General features: G+C 38.1%; 1 protein-coding gene across 7 annotated transcripts in view; it reads right to left on the reverse strand.

The window, feature by feature from the left end:
• Positions 1–27,091, reverse strand: part of tcf12 (transcription factor 12) — a 329,491-nt gene that overhangs the window by 153,162 nt on the left and 149,238 nt on the right. For all 7 annotated transcript variants that reach the window (XM_043677468.2, XM_043677462.2, XM_043677465.2 and 4 more), the window contains one exon: positions 3,034–3,098. In XM_043677468.2, coding sequence (XP_043533403.1) covers positions 3,034–3,098 — 65 coding nt within the window. The remainder of the gene's footprint in view (positions 1–3,033; positions 3,099–27,091) is intronic.

Here is a 27,091-nt window from a genome sequence, read left to right on the forward strand (position 1 = left end):
GTGAAGGGGTAAATGTAGGGGAATGGGTCTGGGTGGGTTGCTCTTCAGAGGGTCGGTGTGGACTTGTTGGGCCGAAGGGCCTGTTTCTACACTGTAGGGAATCTAATCTAATCTAATGTTTTATCCGTAGCATCTGCTATGGGGTAAAGTCAACCAACAAGGTGGCCTCAAATAGGGGCTGAGAGAGAGAGAGGTTCTCTAAGAAATATTTTCCCAGAGAGTTGGGTTTTGCACAACAATGCAAGTTTGGATACCTAATATCAATTCTTTGAAGGGAAATGGCTTTGATAGCAATATTTGAGGATCGCAGATAACAAGTCAACGAGATGGTATAACCACAATTTACAGCAATGAGTCTATTTTGATGTCTTTGCAGAATACATTTAAAACCTGTGGCTTAACTATTGCTGGAATACAGAAAACATTCTACACAGAAAAACTGGCATTTATATAGCAACTTCACAAAACATTTTACTGTCAATGAATATTTTTGAATTATAGCTGTGTATGTGAACAAAGTTATAATTTTGAAAATTTTTGACAACCTTTCAAGAAGTTTAATTTAGAACAAAAGCAGCATAAAAGTAATGAAAAGTAATGATAAAATTCCTGTTTATCAACACACTACACACCTCTTTGCACTTTGAACAACTCTTTACAGAAAGGCTCATGAAGCAAGTTGATGGACATGGGGTTCAGAAAGGCTTTTGACAAAGTTTTGCATGACAGACTGGATAAGAAGCCACGGAATCCAGGGCAAACTGAACCCATTCTGGCTTAAGGGTAAGAAGTAGAGGGTGATAGTCAAAGGGTAACTGGATGCCTGTGTCCAGTGACGTACAGAGCTGAGTTCTTTGCTGTTTTTCCTGTACATTAATATTCAAGACATGAATGTAAAAGGTATGACCAATAAGTTTACAGATGACAGGAAATTTGGTGGTGTGGTAAATAACAAGGAAGCATGTCTTAGACTACAGGACAACACTGATGGGGAACGGTGGCAAATGGAACTTAATTCTGAAAGGTGTGAGATGCATTTTAGAAGGACTAACAAGGCAAAGCAGTACACATCAAATGCTCAGACACTAGAAAGCGAAAAGGTTCAGAGGGACCTTCGAGTCTACATCACAAATCCTTGAAAACAGTAGGACAGATGGATAAAATGGTTAAGAAAGCAAATGAAATACTTCGCTTTATTAATCAAGGACTGAATACACTTGCAAGGAGTTTATGACGGAGCTATATACAAAACATTAGGTGGATCACACAGTATATGTACATTTCTAGTCATCAACTATAACAAGCACTAGAAAGTACAGAAGACATATACACAGAATATTTACTAGGCTGGAACCCAGAGAAAGAAACTAGATAAGGCTGGAGTTACTTTGCCTAAAGCAGAGAAGGCTGAGGAGTGATCTGATTCAAGTGCACAAAATTATGAAGGACAATTTTTTTCCCCTTAGTAAAGGATTCAAGAATCAAAGGACACTGTTTTAAGAGAAGGAACAAGAAGTTTAGAGGGGATTTGAGGAAAAAAGAATTTCACCAAAGCGTTGGAACTAACCGGAACTCTGCCTATAAGGGTGGTAGAGGTAGGAACCCACTAAACACTGATGAACATTTGAAGGCTCCAGCATACAACATACAAGGCTATGGGCCAAGTGCTGGACAAAGGGATTAGAATAGATGGATGCTTGATGATTAACTCAAACATGATAGGTTGAAGGGTTACTATCAGTGCTTAAAAACTCCATGACTCTAAGCTTTGATTCAATCTCAATACCGACAGGGTTGACTGAAAACTCAGCAAAGAAGTTACACTTGATAACTTCAGGTTTCTGTGGCAGGACAAAGGACTGGCATAAAATTCACTGAGGATATTCTTGCCTTTCCTGAGATGTTAGAATGGTGAGGTGAGAATAAAATGCTTGAACCAGATTAATGCCTCCGGCTCACAAAACCATAAGACATAGAAACAGGAGTTGCTTGTGCAACCCATTAAGCCTGCTCTGCCATTCAACATAATCATGGCTGATCCAACAAGCCTCGCATCCACTTGCTGCCCGACCTCCGTAATTCCTGATTCCCCTAATGGTCAAGGATCGATCTCAGTCTTAAATGTACATGAGGATTGTACTCTTACAGCTTGTAGTGGCAAGGAGGACTCTCAACTGTCAGAGAAAAAAACGCTCCTCATCTCAGTCCTACACTGACACCCCTTTATTCTGGAACTAAGCCCTCTGGTCCTAGACTTTCCCATGACTGGCAACATCCTCTCATCATTTATCCTGTCAAGCCTTAAGAATTCTGTGTGTTTCAGTGAGATCACCTCTCATTCTTTTACACTCTAACTGTCGCAGCACTTCTCTTGAATGGATACCCCACTTACCTTGAAAATGTTCAGGCAAACATAAATATGGCTACATGATGTAAATAATAAAGTTTAATGTGAAAACAGGACACTCACCCACAAATCACAGTTCAGCATACCAATACAGCCTCTACCTCACAATGCAAATTAGGATGGGATTAAAAACTGATAAAAAATGACGACACAATGCCAATGTTCTTTTTTTTGCAAACAATGCTGGGGTGATGTCCTTGTGTATCCCTTCAATTTGTCTGATGTAACCTCACACACAGTAAATGAAATGGTACTGATTTGTGCAGGGGTCAAGTTTAGGGTTGCCGAATAGCTGCACATCTTAAAGAAAACATTGCACATGAATATACCATGACATATTCATCAAGCTGAAATATTCATATTCATTATGATTTATTGAGTACAACTGACAAACCTTTTTTTGAAAATTATGCTGAGACAGTGAGAAAGAAGCACAAAATATCCACACAAACAGCAACATTTTCTTTTGCCCTGGGCAGATTAAGACACAACTGATTTTAAGGTAAAAACCTTTTCCAAGGTTTCATTTTACTTGATTAAAACCATGCATCCTTCAGAATTAAATAGAGTACGACTATGCACCATAATCAAACGCTGATCAAAAAAAGTGGCAAGTATAAACTTACTTGACATACTGGGATTCCTGGGTCTCTCCCAAAAGGTGGAAGAGTTGCCCTCTCCGAAACTTTTCCTAGAAACAAAAAATCAAATTCAGAACTTTGTACAATTAGAATACAAGGTTATCCTACAGGTACAGACTCGGAAACAAAGCACACGCATCTTTTGAAATGTCTGCGTTCTTGATGCACAACACTGAATAATGATACCCAAGTGCAAACTTCATTGCACAGAATATATGCTTTTAAAAATGGCGATTTCTTTTCATTCTTTTTATTCATTCACAGGATGAATGTGTTGATGACTAGGCCAGCATTTACTGCCCATTCCTAATTGCCCAGAGGTTGTTTTATTTTATCCCAAAATTAAGTACCCTATGAGGTCAATGATTTAATATTGCCTATAATTTACTTGGAATATTTAGATAAACTGGAATTATTATAAATTACTTCACAAATCAAAAATTTCTTAACAATCCTACAGTAAAACATTCAATACTTGAGTATAATTATTTTTTTAAACAAGATACAGGTAAAGTAAGTTCTTGTCAAAATCTTCCTTTTCAACACTGAGCATCTAATTATCCATTGACTTAGCATGTATGGGGCTTGCTCAATACAGACAGACTTCCAAGTTTGCCTTCGTAACAGTAGCTGCAATTAAAATGCATTGCTTTGAAACTCTGCCAGATGTGTTCAAGACTTAATAAAGGCACGAGGTATAAATGCTGGCATTTTCTTGCACACTTATCTCTAAGGTGCCAACCCTGCTTATGCATGCAATGAAACACCAGCTAACCAATTATTCATCACATAAAATGATCCAGGTCCACAAAAACAAACAGAGAACAAACTGCACTGCAATACTTAGCACTTTGAGGTCCAAAACAACTTTCGTCTGCATTTTTAATAAACTGTCGAGTAAACATTGTCACATATCCTGCCACAAAAATAAAACCCATTTAATAAAGGTACTTCAACATTGCTCAGCTACAAGACATCCTAAACTCCTGAGAAGACAAGCTCAATATAAACTGTTACAGTTCTAAGTATTCAAGAGCTTCATTGTTGATCATTGAACTGCTCAGTTTTTGACTGAATGATTTCAACATTTTAAAACAGCAATGTGAAGGTACTAGTGCTTAATTTTAAATAATTACTGGCATTTAAAACAACAGTTGAACATTTCAAAAAAATGCAATATAAATTGCAACCTACAATTCACTCAAACTTCAATTAATAATTTCTTCATTGTCCTTTGTGAATGTACTCCGAAGTAGAATAGTTTGTTTTATATACAAAATCAATAAACAAGACAACTCCTCACATTCATATCCTGAACTGAAATGAGATCAATTGTTTTTAATCCCACAAGGAAATCTCAGTCCATATCACTTAAATTTAAAGTAGTGTACAATTGTCTAGGAATGTTATTTCCATTCAAAATAATTCCACACCTTTTGAAATTCAGTTTCGTACAGCATTCATGTTTTAGCAACAATGGCCTAGGCTTTGTGATCATTATCATGGTGAACCTGTTAGTGTTTGCCATTACTACATGAAAAAGTTATGCATTGTTGAAAATAAGGTGCAACTCAACTGAAGTCGTAATTACTATTAAATTATTTATGATCCTGAAAAATGAATTTTAGATTTGTAGAATGTCAAATTTTACCATGGCTTTTTTTTGAGAAACTATGAAATATTTAAATTTGTCATTTCAGCTGCTCATGTAATCCCATTTAAAATCAATCTTTATGGTCTGTACAAAATGATTAAAAATGAAAGGTAGTGTTTCTTGCTTCCGGGTTTACTGTTTGTGATGCAGCTTACTAGCAACTTGGCCTGATTAGTTAGACCATTAACTTCTGGACACCAGAGACCCTGATAGATATCACGACCATAAAATTCACAGTATCACAGTGTAAAGGAGATAATTTGGCCCGTTGTGCCTGCATCAGCTCTATTATCTAGTGCCAATCTCCTGTCTTTTCACCACCACCGCACGCCATTACTATCTAATAAAACCATCTAACATCCCCCTGAATGCCTCAATTGAACCTGTCTCCACTGCGTTCAATACTCTATTCTATGTGAAAAAAGATTTTTTTCCTCACATCACCTTAAATCTATGCCCAATTAACAGTCGGAACAATTTCTCCCAAACTACTCTGTTCAGCTATACATGATATTGAAAACCTCTACCAAATTGCCTTTCAGCCTTTTTTATCTCCAAGCAGACCAATCCCAACTTCTTCATTCTATCCTCATATGTGAAACTTTTCACTCCTGGAACTACTCTTGTAAATCGCTCCTGCACTTTGTCTAATGCATCCACATCTTTTTCATAATGTAGCATCCACAGCTGTACACAATATTCCCACTGAGTTCTAACAAGTGCCTTGTACAAATTCAACATCACCTCCTTGCTCTTGTATTCTATGCCCCTATTAATAAATTCGAGAACACCATGAACACTGACATGTTGGAGGTTGAGGGGTAAGCTTAGAGGCTTATAAAATCATGAGGGGCATGGATATGGTGAATAGACAAGGTTTTTTTTCCCCAGGGTGGGGGAGAACAGAATTAGAGGGCATAGGTTTAAGGTGAGAAGGGAAAGATTTAAAAGGGTCTAAGGAGCAACTTTTTCCACACAGGAGGTGGTGCATGTATGGAATGAGCTGACATAGGAAGTGGAGGAGGCTGATATAGTTACAACATCGAAAAGGCATTGAGATGGGTATATGAATAGGAAGCATTTAGAGGGATACGGGCCAAGTGCTGGCAAATGAGACTAGATTAATTTGGGATATGTGGTCAGCATGGATGAGTTGGACAGAAGGGTCAATTTCTGTGCTGTATATCTCATATGAGTCTACCTCCAAGGCTCAATCAGCAACATCATGAATACTATTCACTTACTTGAATAAGTGCAATTTCACTAACACTCAAGTAGTTTGACAAATTCCAGGACAAAGCAGCCTGCTTGATTGGCATCCAAATACAACTCTGACCTGCACTCTGTTCATCATTGATACAAGAGCAGCAATGCCTGAATTGCTGTGCTCTTCCAGCACCACTGATCCAGAATCTGGTTTCCAGCATCACAGTCATTGTTTTTACCTACAAGAGCAGCAAGACCTACACTTACATGCTACACTGCCATAATTCATCAACGCTCCTTCGACAGCGCCTTCCAAGCCCGTGACTTCTACATCTAGAAGGACACGAACAGGAGGTACACAAGATCACCACCATTTGCAATATCCTGTCCAAATCACACACCATCCTGCTTGCAGTGGCCCAAGAAGCAGCACACCATCACATTCTCTAGGGCTGTTAAAGATGGGAAATAAACGTTGGCCTAGCTAGGGATGCCCACATCTCATGAACAAAGTAAACTAAAATGTCAGGAAGTGTCACAGTCATCACTCCATTGATCCACACATTTTGAATATCTGCTATCAGATCACAATAGCCACTTATATAGAATCACAGGATAATTCAGGCACAGAATTTTGACCCCTTGTGCCCATGCTAGCTCTCCCAAGGAGCAATTCACAGACTGCTCCTGCCCCACTCATTATCCATACCTTGCTTACGCTTTCTCTTCAGATATTTAGAACATTTAGAAAACACAGAAGAATTTACAGCACAAGAGGAGATCACTTTGCCCATCATGGCCGGATAGCCAAAGAAATAGCCACCAGGCTAATGCCAATTTCCTACACTTGGTTCTGGTCTCTGCAAAATGACAGGACTTCAGATTCATATTCATAAACTTTTAAAATTAAGTCACAATTTCTATCTCTATGACCCCTTTCAGGCAATCAGTTCAAGACCCCTACTACATTTTTCCTAATTTCCTCTCTTATCCTTCTACCAATTATTTTAAATTATGACCCTTTGTCACCGCACCATTTGCCAACGAAAATAGATCTATCTCGGCCACTCTATCCACCCCCCCTGCAATCTTGTACACCTCAAACAAATCTACCAGTCCCTTCTGTTCCAAGAAAAAAAAATCACAGCCTATCCAATCTTACCCTATTGCTGCAATATTCTTAAATCGATAACATGCTTGCACTTGAATGCAATCCTTTCTATAATGAGGTGACCAGAACTATACAATTCAAGTTGCAACCTAATCAGTATTTCACGTAGCTCCATCATAACCTCCCTGCTCTTATAGTTAATGCCTTAGCTAATAAACCACTTGATCAACCTATTCTCAGATCTTCAGAAATCTGTGGTCATCACTTCAAAATCCCTCATTTCTTCTCTGCATCCCAATATCCTTCCAATTACTGTATTGGCTCTATTTGACCTCCCCAAATCCATACTGAGTTTCATTTTTCATTTGCCTGCACATCTGACCAGTCCAATGATTCCTGCCTGTGCTCAATAGGTTGTTTCCTAATGACGAATCACACATATATTTATCATAAAGGTTTATAGAATCATGAGAGACATAGATAAGGTAAATAGACAATGTATTTTCCCCGGGGTGGGTAAGTCCAGAGGGCATAGGGTTAGGGTGAGGGGGGGGAAATTTAAAAGGGACCTTAAGGGGCAACAGTTTTATTCAAAAGGTGATGCGTGTATGGAATGAGCTGCCAGAGGAAGTGGTGGAGGTTGGTACAATTACAACATTTAAAAGGCATCTGGATGGTTATATGATTCGGAAGGGTTTTGAGGGATATGGGTCAAGTGCTGGTAATCGGGACTAGATTAGGATATCTAGTCAGCATAGACAAGTTGGACCAAAGAGTCTATTTCCGTGCTGTACATCTCTCTCATTTTTGTGTTCTACATGTCTCCCAATAGAAACAGAAAATGATGACAATTTCTCTGGTAGAACACTTATACTTGAAAACTGAACACCTATTCAGGATTCTGAGGCTGATATCAACACAACTAAGCAAATGTATTTTAAATATTATGAGCGTGTTGTTCAGATTCCAAACAACATTATTGCTTGCCAAGACAGACCACAGACTGAAATCAGGCATTGTAGATTCAAAATTAGTTTTTATTTTAAATGTGGAGATCAGTTCCTGAAAATAATCATGAGTCTATTTGGGATTTCTAGAACACAAAAAAATTATTAAACAAGATAAATATTAAATTTCTTTCACTCAATAAAAAGATGGGAAAGATTCCATTTCAAACCACAGAAAAGGATTCAAATTCACACTATTCCTTGTAAACAGAACTCTCATGAAGAGTGGGCATCATCGCCATACCAACATTTCTGCTCAGGCCTACAAAGCCAGACCTGATTTGGATCTAGTGAATTTTTGCACATTCATTGGATGCTTTTTTCTGGTATCAGAAATCTCCGTGCAAAAATTAAATAAACTAAATTACAAAAAACTAGCGTCCATGTTCAGCAGTAAATAGGGAAGGCAAATGGAATGTTTTTACTTCAAAGGAATGGAGAATCAAAGGAGGGAGGTTTTATTAACACAATCTGATACAAGACACTAGTCAGATCAGGCTTCATTCCTGATGAAGGGCTTACGCCTGAAACGTTGATTCTCCTGCTCCTTGGATGTTGACTGACCTGCTGTGCTTTTGCAGCACCACACTCTCAACTCTGATTGCCAGCATCTGCAGTCCTCATTTTCTACTAGTCAGATCATGCCTGGAACAACATGAATAGGTTTTTGCTCCTTATCCAAAAGGACTACCTTGTCAGGAGAAGTTGAGTCGGTTGGGGCTGTACTCATTGCAGCTTAAAATACTGAGAGGCAATCTTATTGAAACAGTCAATATTCTTAAGGGATTTGACAGATTAGGCACAAAATGTATTTGTCAGATAATCTAGTACCAGCAGGCATAATCTCAGAATAAGGAGTCACCTATTTAAGACAGAGATGAAGAATACTTTCTGTCACAGGGTAGTGAATTTGTAGAATTTTGTTTTACCATAGAGGGCTGTAGAAGCTGCGCTTCTATATTCAAGGCTGAAATGGGCAGATTTTAGCCAGAAAGGGAATTAAGGTTTTTCGGGGAAAAGGGAGGAAGGTGGCGTTGAGAATTATCAGATCAATCATGATCTCATTGAATGACATGTAAGGAGATATATCAGAATAATTAAATATATTCTTACTATAAAGAAAAGTTACAAGGGGACAACACATTGTCCTTCGTTAACTAAAGTAGTTAAGCAAAGCATCAAATTTGAAGAAAACATAAACATATAAAGATGAGCAGCAGGTCAGCTGTTTTCACAAAATATAAAGAATAGTGTGGATCAACTGATAGATTCATCAGGAGAAAAATGTTAAGAGTATGAAAGGAAGCTGGTTTGTAGTGTGAAACAAATGGCAAGAGTTTCTACAGATACTTAAAAAGAAAAGTGAATGCTCTTATGCTGAAGAGCAACAATGGGAGGTTAGTCGTGATAACCAGGAAATTGCAGATAAAACGAACAAATATTTTTCTTCTGCCTTCACTGTAGAAGATCCAAAAGTAAATTAAAAGTAAAATCGGGAGGTAAATAAAAGAGAGGAACTTAGTGGAATTAGAATTACCAGGGAACAGCACTGAGCTAACTGCTGATGCTGCGGACAGAAGGGTCACCCAAGTAGTCATGAACGTCATCCTGGGGTTTAAGAAGTGGTGGCTAATGATTATTTTTGCATAAAGTAGCTCATGAAGCAGACAACATAGTGCATAAAATGAGTCTTTTTCAGATTGCCAAGATATAATGAGTGGATTCCTGCCAAGACCTCAGCTTCTTACAATTTACATCAATGACTTAAATTAGTTTGGAGATGAAACAAAGATAGGGAGGAAAGTATGCTATGAACAGATTATGACAAAGCTGCGGGCAGATATAGAAAGGTTGAGTGGGTGGACGAAACTACTGCAGAGAAAACATGAAGTTCTTTACAGTAGCAATAAGAATAAAAAAGTGTAGAGTTTGTCAATACTATTTACTTTTAGTTAGAGGGACCTAAATCTAACAATCAACTCAACTTTTAAATTAGCCATCAATCAGCTCTGCAAGTGCAGGGGGTGTCAAGTCAATGGGGCACAAGCAACATAGTTTTGAAAGAGTTCTAAGTTTATGCAGGTTGTTAAATGGAATATCAGCTGAGAGAGCAATGGAACAGTCTAAATGTAATAAAGCTATGGATGGGGGCTTCAGCAGAAGTTGAGGGGTAAGGTCAGGCAATGATACAAAGTTGGAGGTTGACATTCACTGTGATAAAACACATACATATCAGAGCTCATTTCAATTTCAATGATAACAAAATGTTCTGATCAATCTGGTTTCACACTCAGACAGTTACCAAGGGACAGCATAATCTCCGTATCTACAAAACAGTTTGTGGCAGGAAACAAAGACTACAGCTTTTGTTTTGCTAATACTACCTGGAGAAAACTTTTGTGTATCCTGTACTGAAATTTGGGTAAGGAATGTGACACGTCAGACAACTGAGGGGACAAGAAAGATGGTGGTGACGTAATTTAAATGTCATCACCATGCATGATGAACCAGACACTATTTTCTGGTGATATCACAGAGGAACAGCACATAAATGAGAAATACCATGCAACAAGACAGGATAGTTAGTGGGCTCCAGATGACTGTTCACAGAAAGAGAAAGAAAAATCAGAGGAGCATGCCAAGCTGTGCTATTCTGGGTAAACAAATTCATATAAATAAAACCTGAATAGCTGAACTTTCCTTTCCCCTCAGTAAGCAAATTGATTGGCTGTGACAAGTGTTTCAAAATCAATTTAAAATTAAAGTGATGAATTACATTTTTTCAACAGTAAAACACTTGCACAAGTGCTCTTTTCAAAAATTACAACAAAATGTTATGAAAAGTTAGCTTTGGCCCACAATTACAATAATAATCAACATATTAAAATATCATAATTATTTGGTTGACAAGAGCAAAGGACTCTTCACGCACACCACATATCTTGTGTTTCAAGTGACAGCAAGAAGCCTCACCAGTTTCACATTTTTCATACAGAAATCATACTTTGTTTAATTATATGTATTATACCAAATTATATGGTATAACTGATTTAGTACCTTGTGTTTGCTTGTTAACATGCTGTCACTAAAGGGAAATGAATCTCAAAATGAATAGACTTCCTGAAAATGAACGATTTTTCTCTGTGAAAAGATAAAGACTATGTGCTTTCAGATCACAGTGTGATATAGATGCAATATAAGATTGCATAAATGTAGAGCAATTTTGAATGCTGAGCAAAAAAGGCATTTAATTTCAAAGTTATAGAGTCACACAGCACAGAGACAGTCCAACTGACCAAGTTTCCCAACTAAACTAGCCCCATTTGCCGGTGTTTGGCCCATATCCTATTCCTAAACTTTTTCACATATCTATCCAGATTTATTTTAAATGTTCTAACTATACCTGCATCTGCCACTTCCTCTAGCAGTTCATTCCACATTCAAACCACCCTCTGTATGAACAAGTTGCCCCTCAAGTACCTTTTAAATCTTTCTCCTTTCACCTTAAAGGTATGCCTTCTCGTCCTGAACCGCCCCCTACCCTAGGGAAAAGACTTTTGCAAAATGACCTTAGCTATGACCCTCATGATTTTATAAACCTCGATAAGGTCACCACTCAACCTCCTATGCTCCTGTGAAAAACGTCCCAGCCTATCCTGAAAACTCAAAACTCTCCAGTCCTGGCACCATCCTGGTAAATCACTTCTGAAGCCTCTCCAATTTAATAACATCCTTCCTATAGCAAGTTCACCAGAACTGCACTCTAAAAATGCCTCACCAACATCCTGTATAACCTCAACATCACATCCCAACTCCTACAGTCAATGGTCTGAGCAATGAAGGCAAGTGTGGTAAACACCTTCTTAACCACCCTATCCACCCGTGATTCAAATTTCAATGAACAATGTACCTGAACACCTCGGTCTCTCTGTTGGACGTGCTATCCAGGCCCTACCATCAACTAGATAAGACTTGCCCTTGTTTGTCTTACCAAAATGCAATACCTTCCATTTATCCAAATTAAAATCCATCTGCTACTGCTCAGTCCATTGATACAACTAATCAAGATCTCTTTATAATCTTAAATAATCTTCTTCAGTGTCAACTATAGCATCAATTTTGGTGTCATCCACAAATGTGCTGACAATGCCTCCTAAATTCTTACCTAAATCACTTATATAAATGACAAAAGTAGACCCAACACCAATCCCTGAGGAACACCACTGGTCACAGGATTCCAATCCAAAAAGCAATCCGCCATCATCACCGTGTCTCTGACCACCAAATCAATTTTGTATCCTGAATCCCATGTGATCAACTTTACAAATTAGACTACCATGCAGAACTTTGTCAAAGGCTTTACTAAACTCCATGTAGACAATGTCTACCGCTCTGTCTTCATCAATCTTTTTGGTTATGTCCTCAAAAAAACTCAATCATGCGAGACACAATTTTCCACACACAAAGCAATGCTTACTATCCCTAATCAGTCCTTGCTTCTCCAAATACATATAAATCTTCTCTTTCAGAATCCCCTTCAACAACTTTACCCACCATTGATGTCAGACTCACAGATCTAGAGTTCTCAGATTTCTTTTTAGACATGTTCTTAAATAAAGGCTCAACATTAACCGTCCTCCAGCACCTCACCTGAGGCTGTAGATGGTACAAATATCTCTGCTCGGGACCCTGCAATTTCTTCCCTAACTTCCCACAACATCCTGGAATATACCTGATAGGTCCCAGAGATTTATCTACCTTTATGGTCACATGAAATCGATTACCCTAGTCGTACGATAGAGTCAGGCTGAATAAGATAAGACTTGAAGCTGAGAATTGGCAAATATACAATTGTTGAAGCTGTGTATGTTACTTGAGCATAACATTGGTGGATCTATGCTACGCAGACTGCCAAAGCAGAGTTGAAGAGCTTCTGCAGATTTGCATTATTTTTGGTCTAAACCATGCATGGAGCTCAGATTAGTTGTGCACTTTTGTCAGCTGGGGATCAACCCAAATTGAAATACTTGGTGAAGAAGAGTATTTTGAAGAGTATTTTGTGAGCAAAATTGAAGGCATATGCTGAGTGGACTGCCAAGCCAGCTTGAGAGATGTCTTTGTTGTATTTGCGATAAAACAAATAATTTATAGCTCATAATCAATCACAATGTTCCTGTTAATTCATGCTTAACTTGAGATGATTCCGGCTTTGAGAATAAAAGTAGTTACCAAAAACATTATTCAGTGTTTCCTTTATTTGACTGTTCTATAGCAAAAATGCCTTTTGTTTGAAACTATGGAATCCAGTGGTCTCATTTTTCAGTAAAAAACAAGGATTTTGGATTTTTGTTTTTTTTTCACAAAAATGTTGACTGAAATCATAACATTGGCCATAATGTGCTATAACCATTCTATGATTCTAGACAGGCAAGCCTGGGCTTCATGGATGATTATTTTGTCATAATTCGTTCTTTCTTTAACAAAGACAGCCACATGATCTGCAGCTTTTGAGTTCTATATTTGGTTGCTAATGAAACGTCAATTTGTTTGGAATTAATTTTAATCCTCAAGCAACAGTTTTACACCTGATGGTTACAGCAGCCACACAGTGAAGCTCATTGTATGAGGTTTCTCTATAAATTTATCTGCACCAGGCAGTTTGTACCTGAACTAAGTTGCTTCCACTTACAAATATCTATATTGCACTATTAACAGCTGTCTCAAACAGGTTTTACATTTCATATTGTTTAAAGAATTTAGATTTAGAAAGATTGTAGAAAAAAATGTATTTCAAGTTTTGTGGATTAGTGGGGTGGTCTTTTTAAAGGGATCACTTAAAGTTCATTGTGAATACTGGAGATTTTTTTAAACAATACTTCATAAGGATCACGTGACAACTGCATCCCTTGCTGTAGACTTTTTTTGAGGCTGTTTCTTGAAAGTGACTGCCTCAGACAGATTCTTGTTTTATCTGTTTTATTTAGAGGAAGCTTATTAAGTTGGTGAAAAGCCTGCGAAGAACCAGCTAAGTTGGATAGAAGCCTGCTAAGAAAAAGGTGAGTTCAAAGGAGACCTGTTAGGTGATCACAGCCATTTCTGAAAAAAGTTGTACATCACTTCAAGGTGAAACCTACTTCTTGAACCTTGGATGACCAGGGATGTTATGACCTTGGTCAAAATGAACAAGGAAGCATACATAAGGTCTTAAGGATGGGCACTGACAAAGCCCTTGAAGCATCTAAGGAAAGTAGGAAACAACTTAAACAACAAATTAGAAAGGTTAAAAGGGGTCATGAAAAGTTGTTAGCAACATGATTAAGGAGAAGATCAAGGCTTTTTATACATATAAAAAAAGCAAGAGAGTGGTCAAGGAAAGGAATGGCCCACTCAAGGACAACGGAGGATTCTATGTATGAAGTCAAAAGAGGTAGGTGAGGTCCTGAACAAATACCTTGTGTCGGTGTTCACCAAAGAGAAGAAATTGATGGAGGATAATCTTGAGGAAGGCAGTGCTTAATTTCTAAGCAAAGTTGCTTTTAAAAAGGAAGAGGTGTTGCGTGCCTTAGTAAGTATTAAAGTCCTCAGGTCCTGACGGGATCCATTCTAGAATATTGAGGGAGTTAAGAGATCAAGTTGCTGGAGCATTAACAGACATCTTTGTATCTTCTTTGGCCACAGAGGTCCCAGAGGACTGGAGAATCATCAACATTGTCCCATTGTTTAAGGGTAGAGGGATAATCCAGGAAATTATAGGCCTGTGAGCCTCATGTCCCTCGTAGGGAAATTATTGGAAAAGATTCTCAGGGACAAGATCTATTTAGAAGCAAATGGACATTTAACGATAGATAGCATGGTTTTGTGCAGGGAAAGTCATGCCTCACTAACTTGGAGGTGGTGACGAAGAGGATCGACGAGGGCAAGGCAGTTGATGCAGTCTACGTAGACTGCAGTGAAGCCTTTGACAAGGTCCCTCATAGCAGACTGGTACAAAAGGTAAAAACACATGGTGTTAGAGTGAGCCAATAAGATGGATACACAATTGGCTTAGTCATAGGAGAGAGAGGATAGTGGTGGAAGTATGCTTTTTGGAATGGAGGACTGCGACCAGTAGTGTTCCACAGAGATCAGTGCTGGGATCTCTTCTGTTTGTAGTCTACATAAATGATTTAGAGGAAAATATGGTGGGTCTAATTAGCAAGTTTGCAGACAATACAAAGATTGATGGAGTTGCAGATAGTGAGAGGATGGTCAGAGGATACAGCAGGATATAGATCAGTTGGAGGCATGGGCAGAAAAAAGATAAGAGTTTAATCCAGCCAAATGTGAGGTGATGCATTTTGGAAGGTTAACTACACGTAGAAATTATACAGTGAACAGCAGAACTTTTATAAGTATTGATACGCAGAGGGATTTGGGTGTGCAGGTCCACAGATCACTGAAAGTGTCAGCACAGGTAGATAAGGTAGTTAAAAAGGCCTACAACATGCTTGCCTTCAATGGAAGGGGCATTGAGTATTAGGATAGCCTAATATGCTGCAGCTTTTTTGAACTTTAGTTAGGTCACACTTGGAATATTCCGTACAGTTCTGGTCACCACACTCCCAAAAAGATATGGATACTTTGGAGAGGTACAGAAAAGGTTTGCCAGTATGTTGCCTGGAGTGGGGAATTTTATCTAAAAAGAAAGGTTGGATAGACTGGGCTTTTTTTCACTGGAATGCAGAAGGTTGAGGGGCAACCTTAAAAAAGTTTGTAAGATTGTGAATGGCAATGGATAGAGTGGAAAGTATGAGGCTTTTTCCCAGAATGCAAGGGTCAATTACTAGAAGACACAAGTTCAAGATGTGGGAGAGTTTAAAAGAAATGTGCAAGGCAAGTTTTTCACACAAAGAATAGTGAGTTCCTGAACATGCTGCCAGAGGTGGTAGTGGAAGCAGATAAAATAGCAGCATTCAAGAAATCCCTGGACCAATACACAAATAGGAAAGGAATAGGGAGATGCAAATGCTGTAAATGAAGACAGTTTTTGTATGTACGGGCCTGTTCCTGTGTAGTATTGTTCTAAGTTCTTCTTTGGAAACAATGACTGAAAGAACATCAAGATTATATTGCCTGAATAAGCTGTGTATGCAATACTTCAGAGACAATTGTGCCAGAATATCAGGGTAAGAGACTCCGCGACATCCTAATCTTTATCCTTCTGCCTACATGAATAGCCCAACTCAAAGAAAACCAAACATATAAACAGAAAGCAGGAATCATCAGCAGTGCTTCACTCGAGGCCCACTGAAGATGTTACTTAGTATGGTGACGAAACATCTGGAAATGAACCTTCCAGCTCAGCGAGCAAACCTACTTCCATGAACAACCCATTGGACAAAGTATTTGTGATCAATAGAATGTGGGTCCGAAGTCAAAGTGCACTCCTCTAGCCTCTGTCATAATACAGTGTAGTTTGCAAGTAGTTTTGAATGAAGGAGCAAGGGCAAAAAGAGAAGGACTTACTTTTCATTCATCATGAAAATGGGTTGGTTTAGAATTTAACTTGACTTAATACCAACACAATGCTTGCATTGACGTAGTGCCTTTAAGGTGAAAGCATCCTGATGTATTTCACAGTGACATAATGCAAAAATAACTGACTGAGACAAAGGAGGATATATTCAGAAAGATGTTCAAAAGTTTGGTTAAATAGCACAGTTTTAAGTATTTTAAAATGAGAAAAGACAGAGGAAAGACAGGGGATTCATTGAGTGAATTCCACAGTTTATGGGCCTTGATACAGCCACCAACAATGGGCAATGGATATGGGACTATGCAAGAGCAGAGTCAGAAGAACACAGTTCTTGGGAGAGTTGGAAGTGGTGACAAAAAGCAAAAAGGCAAAACAGTGGGAGATTTAAGCAAAAGGATGAGGATTTTTAAATTATTCTACTAATTTAGAGTTTGTACAAATCAGCAAGACTGAGGTGATCATGACTTAATGCAACACAAACCCTTGAAAGGATAACAAGCCAAAGAGAATCTAGAAAGGACAATGAACACAGGAGATTGACTGCAGACTAGATTATCATGTATCTTGTACTCCAGTTGAAATATTCTTTGAAATACATCCAAAGTATAAAAGCCACTTTGTGGGAAAGATAATATCCCAAACAAAGAGGTTCAAGTGTTCTCCATCAAGCAGATGAAATGGGGACTTTTAAAATCCTAGGTTGACATCCCGAATACACACAAATGTAGCATCTCCATATGAAAATGATTTATACACTGTATTATCGAACACAGAGTGGTTAGTAACCATTGCAAATTTCAAGACACACGAATCTCGGAATTCCACCATTCCATTATTTAGAATTATTCAAATGCTGTGTTTATTTAATAATCTAATGATATACAAAAAGAGTTCTATATTTTTAACAAATATTTATACAACTGTTCAAAACAGAACTTCATCTCTGTGGAGATTTGGTCTGCTCCTGCATCATAATAATGGGCTGAAGTGATTCAGCTGTTCCCCAAAGTAAATAAAAGTGATATTCTGCATCATGATGTTTTTAAAAACTTCAAGGATTTTTCTGCCCAGGTTGAAAGAACACTACACCATCAGCATATTGTGGCATAGGAAAACAGCAAAAACTGTCCCTCCTGATCAAAAATTAAAAATGACTTTCAGAAAATTCTAACTGATATTTTCAAGCAATCAGGTATGTCTGAAGCTTCATTAAAATACAATTTAATCTTACCCAAGGATTAACTTTGTAAAATGTAATTTCTCACACTAAACTAGAAAAAAATACACCTTATGATTGCATAATTGCCACCACCTAACTGAATCATTCCAAGTTGATTCCAAGTCAGATTCTATCCTGACTTCTATGTCAGCCAGAAAAACATTAGTTCTAGCATAATTGATTTCAGTGCACTTGGGCAAAGAGGCAAGGTGGAGGGAAGTACTAAGAACCAGATGCCTATTTCTGCAAGTAGTTTTGAATGAAGGAGCAAGGGCAAAAAAAGAAGGACTTACTTTTCATTCATCATGAAAATGGGTTGGTTTAGAATTTAAACAAATTACACTGGATATTGCACACAGCAACAAAATCCGATTCAATAATAATACACCTCCTACTTATGTACTTGGCTCATGCTCATCACTTGGACATGCACAAGAATGGGTGAAGTATTGCACCATTACATTGATTGAATTTAATAAAATACACAGCACAGTGAGTGCATGCTGATGCGAATACTCTGGTGGAAGTTCCTCCCATCCATCTTTTCCGGTCTGACTCTGTAGCACTATGACTGTCTATTCCGTGTTTAGATCCAACTTTAAGTGCTATTGCCAAGAAACTTCCTAAATATCACTACTAGCTAGAGTGGCGATGCTAACTCTCTAGTGCCAGCAAGCACAGCTGCTGGACAAATGCACTCTCCACCCTCCTTTCCTTGCCAAATTACTCATTCAATTCTGAACAATGAGAAAGCAGAGCAGGAAAATATCCAAGTACAACACACAGTAAGATTAGCAATAAACTAAAGAATCCTTGCAGAGGTCAATGACAAAACAAGTTTTCAATTCTAATCACCTATAGTTCATTCTGGCACTTGTTCCTTCCTGTGAATATCAAAAGATCACTGCATCCCTATTTTGCCATTACATCTTAAATTGCCAACACAGCCTTTAACATTACTATTTTTAAGAATACAGTCGCCATGCAAGAAATGAAACAGAGACAGAATTACAGAACGTCTCCAATTTTGTTTAGTAAGCAGCAAGCATAAAAGCACAAACACAGCCCAGCACAAAAGGAAATCTATCACTTGCGTGATTATTTAAAATTATATTCTAGGTATGTTTCCCACTGATTCCTATAAATGGATGAAAGTTGCAGTCAATGTCTGAGCAACATAACTGGCAAACAAACTCAAGCCATTAGACACACAATATCACAGAGTCATTGTTTTCTGCATAAAAAAACAAATGTGACATGGAAGAAAGTCTGCACCTTTCAGGTAATGTCAAAAGTACTCGTAATTAATGTAAAGTCTAAAATATGTGCTGTTCTATGATCCTTTTAAGTGTTGCAAAATAGGTCCAACAAAATTGTTCTTTGAAAGTATAATCAAAGATCCAATGGGCCAAATGGCTTCCTTCTGCTTAATACTTGTCAAAAATATTTTAGATTAGATTAGATTACTTACAGTGTGGAAACAGGCCCTTCGGCCCAACAAGTCCACACCGACCTGCCGAAGCGCAACCCACCCATACCCCTATATTTACCCCTTACCTAACACTACGGCAATTTAGCATGGTCAATTCACCTGACCTGCACATCTTTGGACTGTGGGAGGAAACCGGAGCACCCGGAGGAAACCCACGCAGACACGGGGAGAACGTGCAAACTCCACACAGTCAGTCGCCTGAGGCGGGAATTGAACCCGGGTCTCTGGCGCTGTGAGGCAGCAGTGCTAACCACTGTGCCACCGTGCCGCCCACACAGCTAGGAAAGCCGCCCACACAGCTAGGTACATCAGGAAAGAGTCCGGTCTTTTCAAAAAGTAGTCTTGATAAGTTAAAGTTACTAATTCCATATTTAAATGCTATACAAATGCACAAAATAATCCATAAATCAAGTGAAGTAATTCAGTTGTGAAAAAATCTCAGCCTTTTGGCCAGACCCTAATTTTTAACAGTACCTAACCTAATGAAAATTGTATTCAGTGGACAAAATACAAATATATCATGTTCAAACAGTACCATGCACAAAGTAAAAATTCAGGAACTATAGTCTTGTAGTGCTTTCACTTTCTCAATGTAGTCAAATTTGTTTTGTAGAATCCCGACAGTGTGGAATTACTATGGCAATTTTTTATGAACATTTAAGAATACTTTGCAATGGAACAGCTAGCATCAGAGCATGCACATCATCATCTATCTACACTGATTAATTAGATACCCAATCTGTGAGTCATAGTTTCCGCAATGCTAGATTCAAACTCCCGTCAGCATTTATTTTGTGCAGTGAAGATTAGTATAACTGGAGGCAGTACATTTCAGAAATTGCTGCGACTGTTAAAAAGGACAGGCAAGTGGTTTTAGTAAACTATTTTTTTGCCATGTTTGGCCTCGTATTTGCAACATTTTACTTGGCATTAGTGTGAAAACAATCATCAAGCCAATATTGCTACCAATGGTCTTTCTTGATACCAGAAAACCCACTGATGATAACTCTTAATTGTCCAACCAATGAGTACAACATGCCATCTAGATAGGGAGGGAACTAAAATATATCTAAGATTATTTTTCCTTTCTTAACTTGAATATAATAGACACAGCAGGAAAATAATTAAAATCACAACTTTTAAGCAGAAGCAACAGCCAAATGGTTCCATAGTCTCTACTACTGCCAGTCTTGTGCATCTAGAATGAACAAACTACAAAATAATTTACCCTACTGAGACTGTCCCACAAAAGGATGGTTGATCTACGCCTCATTGATTTATGCACCTTTGCTCTGAAGCCCTTCGTAACCTTACCCAGGAAAAATAATTACTGAACTTATCCTAAAAAAAACCTTGCAATTAATCCAGTAATCACATCATTTTTGAGAAAGGACACTAAATTTCCACTCAACCTTATTTTTTTCCAAAATGACCCAGCTTTCTAATTAAGATTACACAACATCTCCAACCTTGCAGCTCTCTCCCATGGTTGAATCCCTGAAATCAGCCTTCCACACATTCCACCTTACACTAATAATTCTGACCAAAGAGGCAAATGATAACCTAGTTGATTGCGACAAAGGCAAACCAACCCACCTCCTTCTCAACAAGCCCGCAGCTGATCGGATTAGACTTGCCTGATTCAATTTTCATCTAAGCAGTCATAACCGGAGAATCATGTGAAATGGTTTATGTACTATTCCCTTTGCAATATTCCGAAAATCTATGGCCCCCTTTTTCTCATTTACATGCTACTCCTTGACATCACTGAAAATCACAGAGTTACATTCTATATTTATGCTGATAACACTGAGCTCTATCTCATCACCCTTTTCAACTTCGCCACAATCTCTGAACATTCAGACTGCTCACTTGATATCTTTTACTGAATGAGGAGAAATTAAATGCCATCCCTTTCCCTAACAAGTGCACAAAGCTGAAACAAAGTTGGGTCACATTTGCCAAAGTTAAGCTTCTGATAAGACACCTGCATCATCGTCAACATTCACCATCTTCCAGTTCCAGACATGATCTGATTTTGTCCCTGCTTCAAGTCATCTGCTGTTGTTTAAACCCTCATCCAGAACTTAGTTACACATTGACTATTCCAATGCCCTCCAGCTCAGCTTGCAACTTAAATGCTTCAAAGGTTTGAACTCATCTAAAACTCACATATGCTGACTCACATCAAGTCTCATTCTCCTATTATTTCTGTGCATGCTTTCCTGTTTTTTTTTGTCTGGCAAGGTGTCAGCTTTAGACGTCTCACTCTTATTTATAACTCCCCCATATTCTCAACTCTTCCCTATGTTTGTAACCTCGTCCAAGCCAACAAATCTGAAATCACTCTATTCCTAATTCTAGTCTTTTGTGCATCCCCCTACTTTAATTTCTTTGCATTGGCAGCCATATGTCTTGCTGCCAAAGTGCTAAAATCTGGAATTCCCTCTACTTTTCTCTAGCTTCCTTTAGCCTACTCTTTAAAATCTACATTTCTGAGCAAGCATATTGTCTCGTGTCTCATGTGAGTTGGTAATAATGATACTAAGTGGTGGCTTGGGATGTTCTGCAATGTTTAAGGTGCTGTATAAACTCCCCTCCTCTGGATACTCCCAACAGAAAAAATGTTTGCATGCGTTCATTGCTTGATCATTTTAAAAGTTGTCCCTCAACTTGAATTCAGAAGAGTACAAAGTTAACAAAACTTGAGCTCGTAACAGAACCACAGAAAACACAGAAAAAGATAATTCAACCCTTTGTATCTGCACTGGCTGAATAAACTAAAAAGTCCATTCTAATCCCGGGATCTTGGGTTCATGTCACATTACAGGTGATCACCATTGCACTACACACACACACACACACACAGATATTCCTACACACACACACACACACACACACACTCATGTACACACACACACAGACACCCACATGCACCCCCTCACAGACTGAAGACACTCTGCACTCACTACATACATTTTCTCACACTCACAACCAGGCAGACAAAGACCCACATGCACACATATATTTTGTGGGGTGAATTTATACTTGCAGAGTTCCATTGTACTTTGCTCAAAAACTGCATGCATTCATGTAGAACACTGAGCTCAAAAACTGTATGAATTTATGTAAAACTCTGTTATCTCACTTTTTAGATTAGAATCAATCTAAACATCATGGCATAGACAGAGAACACAGGGGGCCAACACCTTCAACATATTGTCTAGCTATCACCATTGTTAACAGCTAACCCGAGAATGCAATTTTAAAAAAAAAGGTTTTGTGATTTACACATGAAAGAAGTGAAACTATTACTGTATTCTAACAGATGAAAGGCTTAACAGACAATCAATTTTTCAATGTATAATTTCAGTTACATCACACTGTAAATTTTTGCTATATATTCTGTGTTACGATCGAGCCCTCCACTATCACCTGATGAAGGAGCGTCGCTCCGAAAGCTAGTGTGCTTCCAATTAAACCTGTTGGACTATAACCTGGTGTGTGATTTTTAACTTTGTACACCCCAGTCCAGCACCGGCATCTCCAAATCATTCTAATCCAATTTAACAGCATCTGGTCCACAGCCTCACAGGTCATGGCTTAATATGCAAGAACCAGGTTTCTTTTAAATGAGGGGAGAGATTTCATCTCTATCACCAGACTGGGCAGCAAATTCAAGTGACCCACCATCCTCTTGGTGAGAAACCTTTTCCTCATTTTCCAGCTAATCCATCTACCAACCACCCTAATTGTGTCCCCTGTGGTGACTTACCCCTTTGCGAAGGGAGCAAGTATTCCTTGTCGACTCATTCTAAGCCCTTCATTTTTGCAAGGTTTGTGAAGGTTTGTAGCTCAGGTTGTGGTTTAGGGTGTAGGTTTGCTCGCTGAGCAAACTTACATGCTAAAGCCCCTCATTATTTTGTACATCTCAATAAGTCACCACGAAAATAACCCTGATATATCCTATCTTTTGTCATTTCTGCAATTTGGAAGGCTTTACAGTATTCTTGTAAATTTTCACTACATTCTCTCTTCAGCAATTATATCCCCGCTGCAACGTGGCAACAAGCACTGCATGCAAAACTCTAGTTGTGGCCTAACCAGTGTGTTATATAGTTCGAGCATTACATGCTTACTTTTGTACTTAGCACTTCACCCAATGAAGAAAGACATCCCATATGCGTTCGTTAGTGCCTTAGTTAAAAATCACACGACACCAGGTTATAGTCTAACAGGTTTATTGGGAAGCACTGGCTTTCGGAGCAAGGCTCCTTCATCAGGTAGCTGCCTTAACTACTGGTCTGCCGCCTTCAGGGACCTGTAGACAGAACCGTCAATATCGTTCATTTCCCTTACACCTCTCAATACATATGTAATTCCTTGCTTTGTTTTCCCTCCCCAAACACATGGCCTTTAACTTCTCTGGATTGCAATCCCCATTTGCCACTTTACCTCTTACCCACAACCCCCCATTCAATCAAATCATTGATATCTTCCTGCAGTCAACAGCCATTCTCTTCAGTACCAAGTGGAGAGCCAATCTTGAGACAAATTTCAAAAGCATTTCTCCCACATTTTAGTCTAAATCGTTTAAAATAGCTCATAAACAATTATTCAAAGCATCATCACAAAAGAATAAGCCAAAGTGTAAATGTTCATTGCAAATTTATTATCTAACTTCAACACCAGAAAATCAAAACTGCCAGTACAACAAGAGCTTCCCTAGATGCTTCCTTCTGTGCAACATGAATCATAATGTGAACAAACTTTACACACCTCATACATGTAGTGAATTAGATTTTTTTTTGAATAGGAAGAAAGGAAATCTGTTTGCATAAAACCACATGGAACTAACAGGCCTCTTTTCTCACAAAGTTGCAATCCCCAAACATAATAAATTAGAGTGATGCTAGGAGTAAAATTGTATCCATACTCGACAATCCATTATCCATGTCAAGTTAATGTTCCATGTTGAGCCATATGGCATGGGTACACATGCAACAAAGGAAATTCTTCAGACTTGTTACAATCAGCACTTGCAGTCATCCAAAAAACTGACTTAACAGCTTTATTCTGTTTAATGTATTTTTGTTAATATTCTTGGAAAAAACAGAAAAGGAAAGAGGGAGGAATGTCTCAGGGAGCTGGGTAAAAATGCAGATGGTGAACATTTAACAACACTTGCACCAAGTTCTGAAGAAACTGGTTTCAACTGTAATTGGGTCAAATCTCCTGATGCAATAAAACCAAATCAGATTTATTTGCCTCACAAATGGCTGGTGCTTGGTGAAAACTGTGAAACAAAATAATGAATTGTTATTGAAAGAATTCATGCAATGAACTTTATTTCTCAGCAGGTGGATATTTTTAAAAGTTGCATTGAATGCAGTACACAGTAAACAATCTCTTGAAAGGTGAGTGATACAATTAACTGTTGGGGTGAATCAGATGTTTACATGCAAATCTTGTACCATATGAGGACATTTCTATGTGCCCAATAAAAACTGTCCGTAATTTTAATCTCAATAAAGCATGTTTACATATAAACTGACTAGACAATTCACATTAACCCACATCTCTCATTTTTTTGTAATTAGAAATTATTTTTTAATCCTTGCTAACTCAATACTTAAAATACTCATATCCATTATATGCAGGTCAAAGATAGAATTAAGAATTCCCAGAAGTCTACTGTACCTGACAGTAGACCTCACATCAAGCCTATCTGTAGCCTACAACTAAAGCAGAACTTCATTTCAGCCCCCGCAGTGACAACAATAAAATGCTGAGAAAACGCACTATCAAATCCTGAACTCAGCATCAATTTCTGTTAATTACAGCCCTGTCAGCAACGTGATTATTCAAACTGCTCATGCAAATGTTAATGAGTCCTTATTTGCATATTTATTTTTTCCCTTTGTTGAAATGTCATTGATTATTACATTCTACGATGATGAATGCTACTACTGATGTGCTCTGATATGTAATTAGTCATTAGGTAGAATGAATAGATCAATTATGAGAAAGGTCTAGGATTAAGCAATATAAAACAAGAAATGCAGATGGAATCCTTGGATTTTTAAAATGTGAAGTAAGGCAGGAAGAAAATTCTTCCAAAGAAAGAATATAACATACATTGCCTTCCATGAAAGCCACTGTTTATTGAAAGGAAGTAAAAGAAAATTATAAAATTGTGACTGAAGTATTTAAAATATTGCCTTGATCACCCATCCGTTCTCATAAATAATCAGTTGAGTTTTGTTTTGTCTGCAGTCCCAGAAAATTGGTTCTGAAGCTGTAAAATTGCATTTCCATTATAGCAATGCAAATACAATAAGCCTTGGATCCTTCAATCCTTCACTGTTTCAGGGGAAATATTCATTTGGCCTTCAGAACTGCACAGTGCTACTATCCTCCAGCCAACACAAGCTATTCACTGACAACAGAAAAAAACATTACTGCAGACCAGATGGGAACATTCCACATGACCAAACCAATCAATCACCTCCATGGGGCGCAGGTGCAACACAGCCGTGCAGCAACACACCATTTCACAGTCTATCGGGCACAAACACATGGTCACCAATCGATGGTACCCTGAGGACCTGAGAAAGAGGAAGGTTCGCTCGAGTTTTACTGGTCCATGCCTGATGACTTCATAATCACATATCATTTCATTCACTGGAGGATACGAACGAGCTAACTAATAACCTTCCATTGAAAATGGTCATGTTGCGAATATTAATAAAGTACCGATGATAAGTGAAGCAATTGACTCCCTTTGTAATCTATACACAGCATTCAAGGCCGGGAGCAGACTGAAGTTAAAACGGGAAGCACTATGCCTCGGGAAGGAGAATTCATGCAGATTAACACCAAATGAAATCATAGAATATCAAAGCCTTTGTGTTCATGAAGACAACAGACAATGGAACAGAAAATGCAGCAGCTAGGTATCAGGGAGGTCATGAATTTCATGCCAACTGTAATCATGCAGCAGAAACCTTTTTTTGTTGTAGACAAATCATTACTATAGTTACTGAGCACTGTATAAGATGAAAATATAAAAGAAAATTAATCCACCCTGAAACCTCTCACACACTACAACTGAATTAAGTGGTCATTTATTCTATCAAAGTGCAAACAAATCGAAGTAGGATAGAAATGCAAAAAGATCTCTAAATATAAATCACATAACAGGAAACTATGTAAGCCAAGTAGTGAGGTAAATTTCTATAAAACAGCAAGCAGTACAAAAGCATTGAGGTAATGTTCAATCCATATAAAATTTAGTTAGCCAACACTTGAAAAATAATGTGATGTTCTTCTTGCTAAAAAAAGGACATGAAAGCTTTAGAGAACATGCAGAAAAAAAAGAATGCTAACTGAATAACATAGGGGAATTGCCATGAAAGAGTGAGTGGAAAAACTAATGCTAATTTTTTTTGCTGGGGGAGGTATTTTCAAGTGAAAGAATTGACTAAGAGAATTGAGAAGATTTTAAAAACAGAAAAGTTTAGTGTATTCGATGTACATAAACCTTCCATTTGTGGAATTTGCGCCACAAATAACCAAATAAGTAAAAGTTTTAGAAACTCCTGGAAAAAATGGTGAGCTTGTCCAACGCACTGTCACGTGGATTGATTGGAACAAATAACATTGATGCATTTAAACTGTGGCACTATCATTAGAATGGAAAGAGGCTTATGCGTTATATACACACACCAATGAAGATTGCAATTGAATTCCCATCAAAACAAAATCTTTTAAAGCCACATTCACAAAACACTTTCAACTATTTTATACTTTATGTGGTTTGGATAGCAGTGGCAACAC

The sequence above is a fragment of the Chiloscyllium plagiosum genome, unplaced genomic scaffold (genome assembly GCF_037043375.1).
Source record: "Chiloscyllium plagiosum isolate Xiang-an unplaced genomic scaffold, Cpla_swu_hap1 HiC_scaffold_39, whole genome shotgun sequence".
NCBI classification, from domain to species: Eukaryota; Metazoa; Chordata; class Chondrichthyes; order Orectolobiformes; family Hemiscylliidae; genus Chiloscyllium; species Chiloscyllium plagiosum.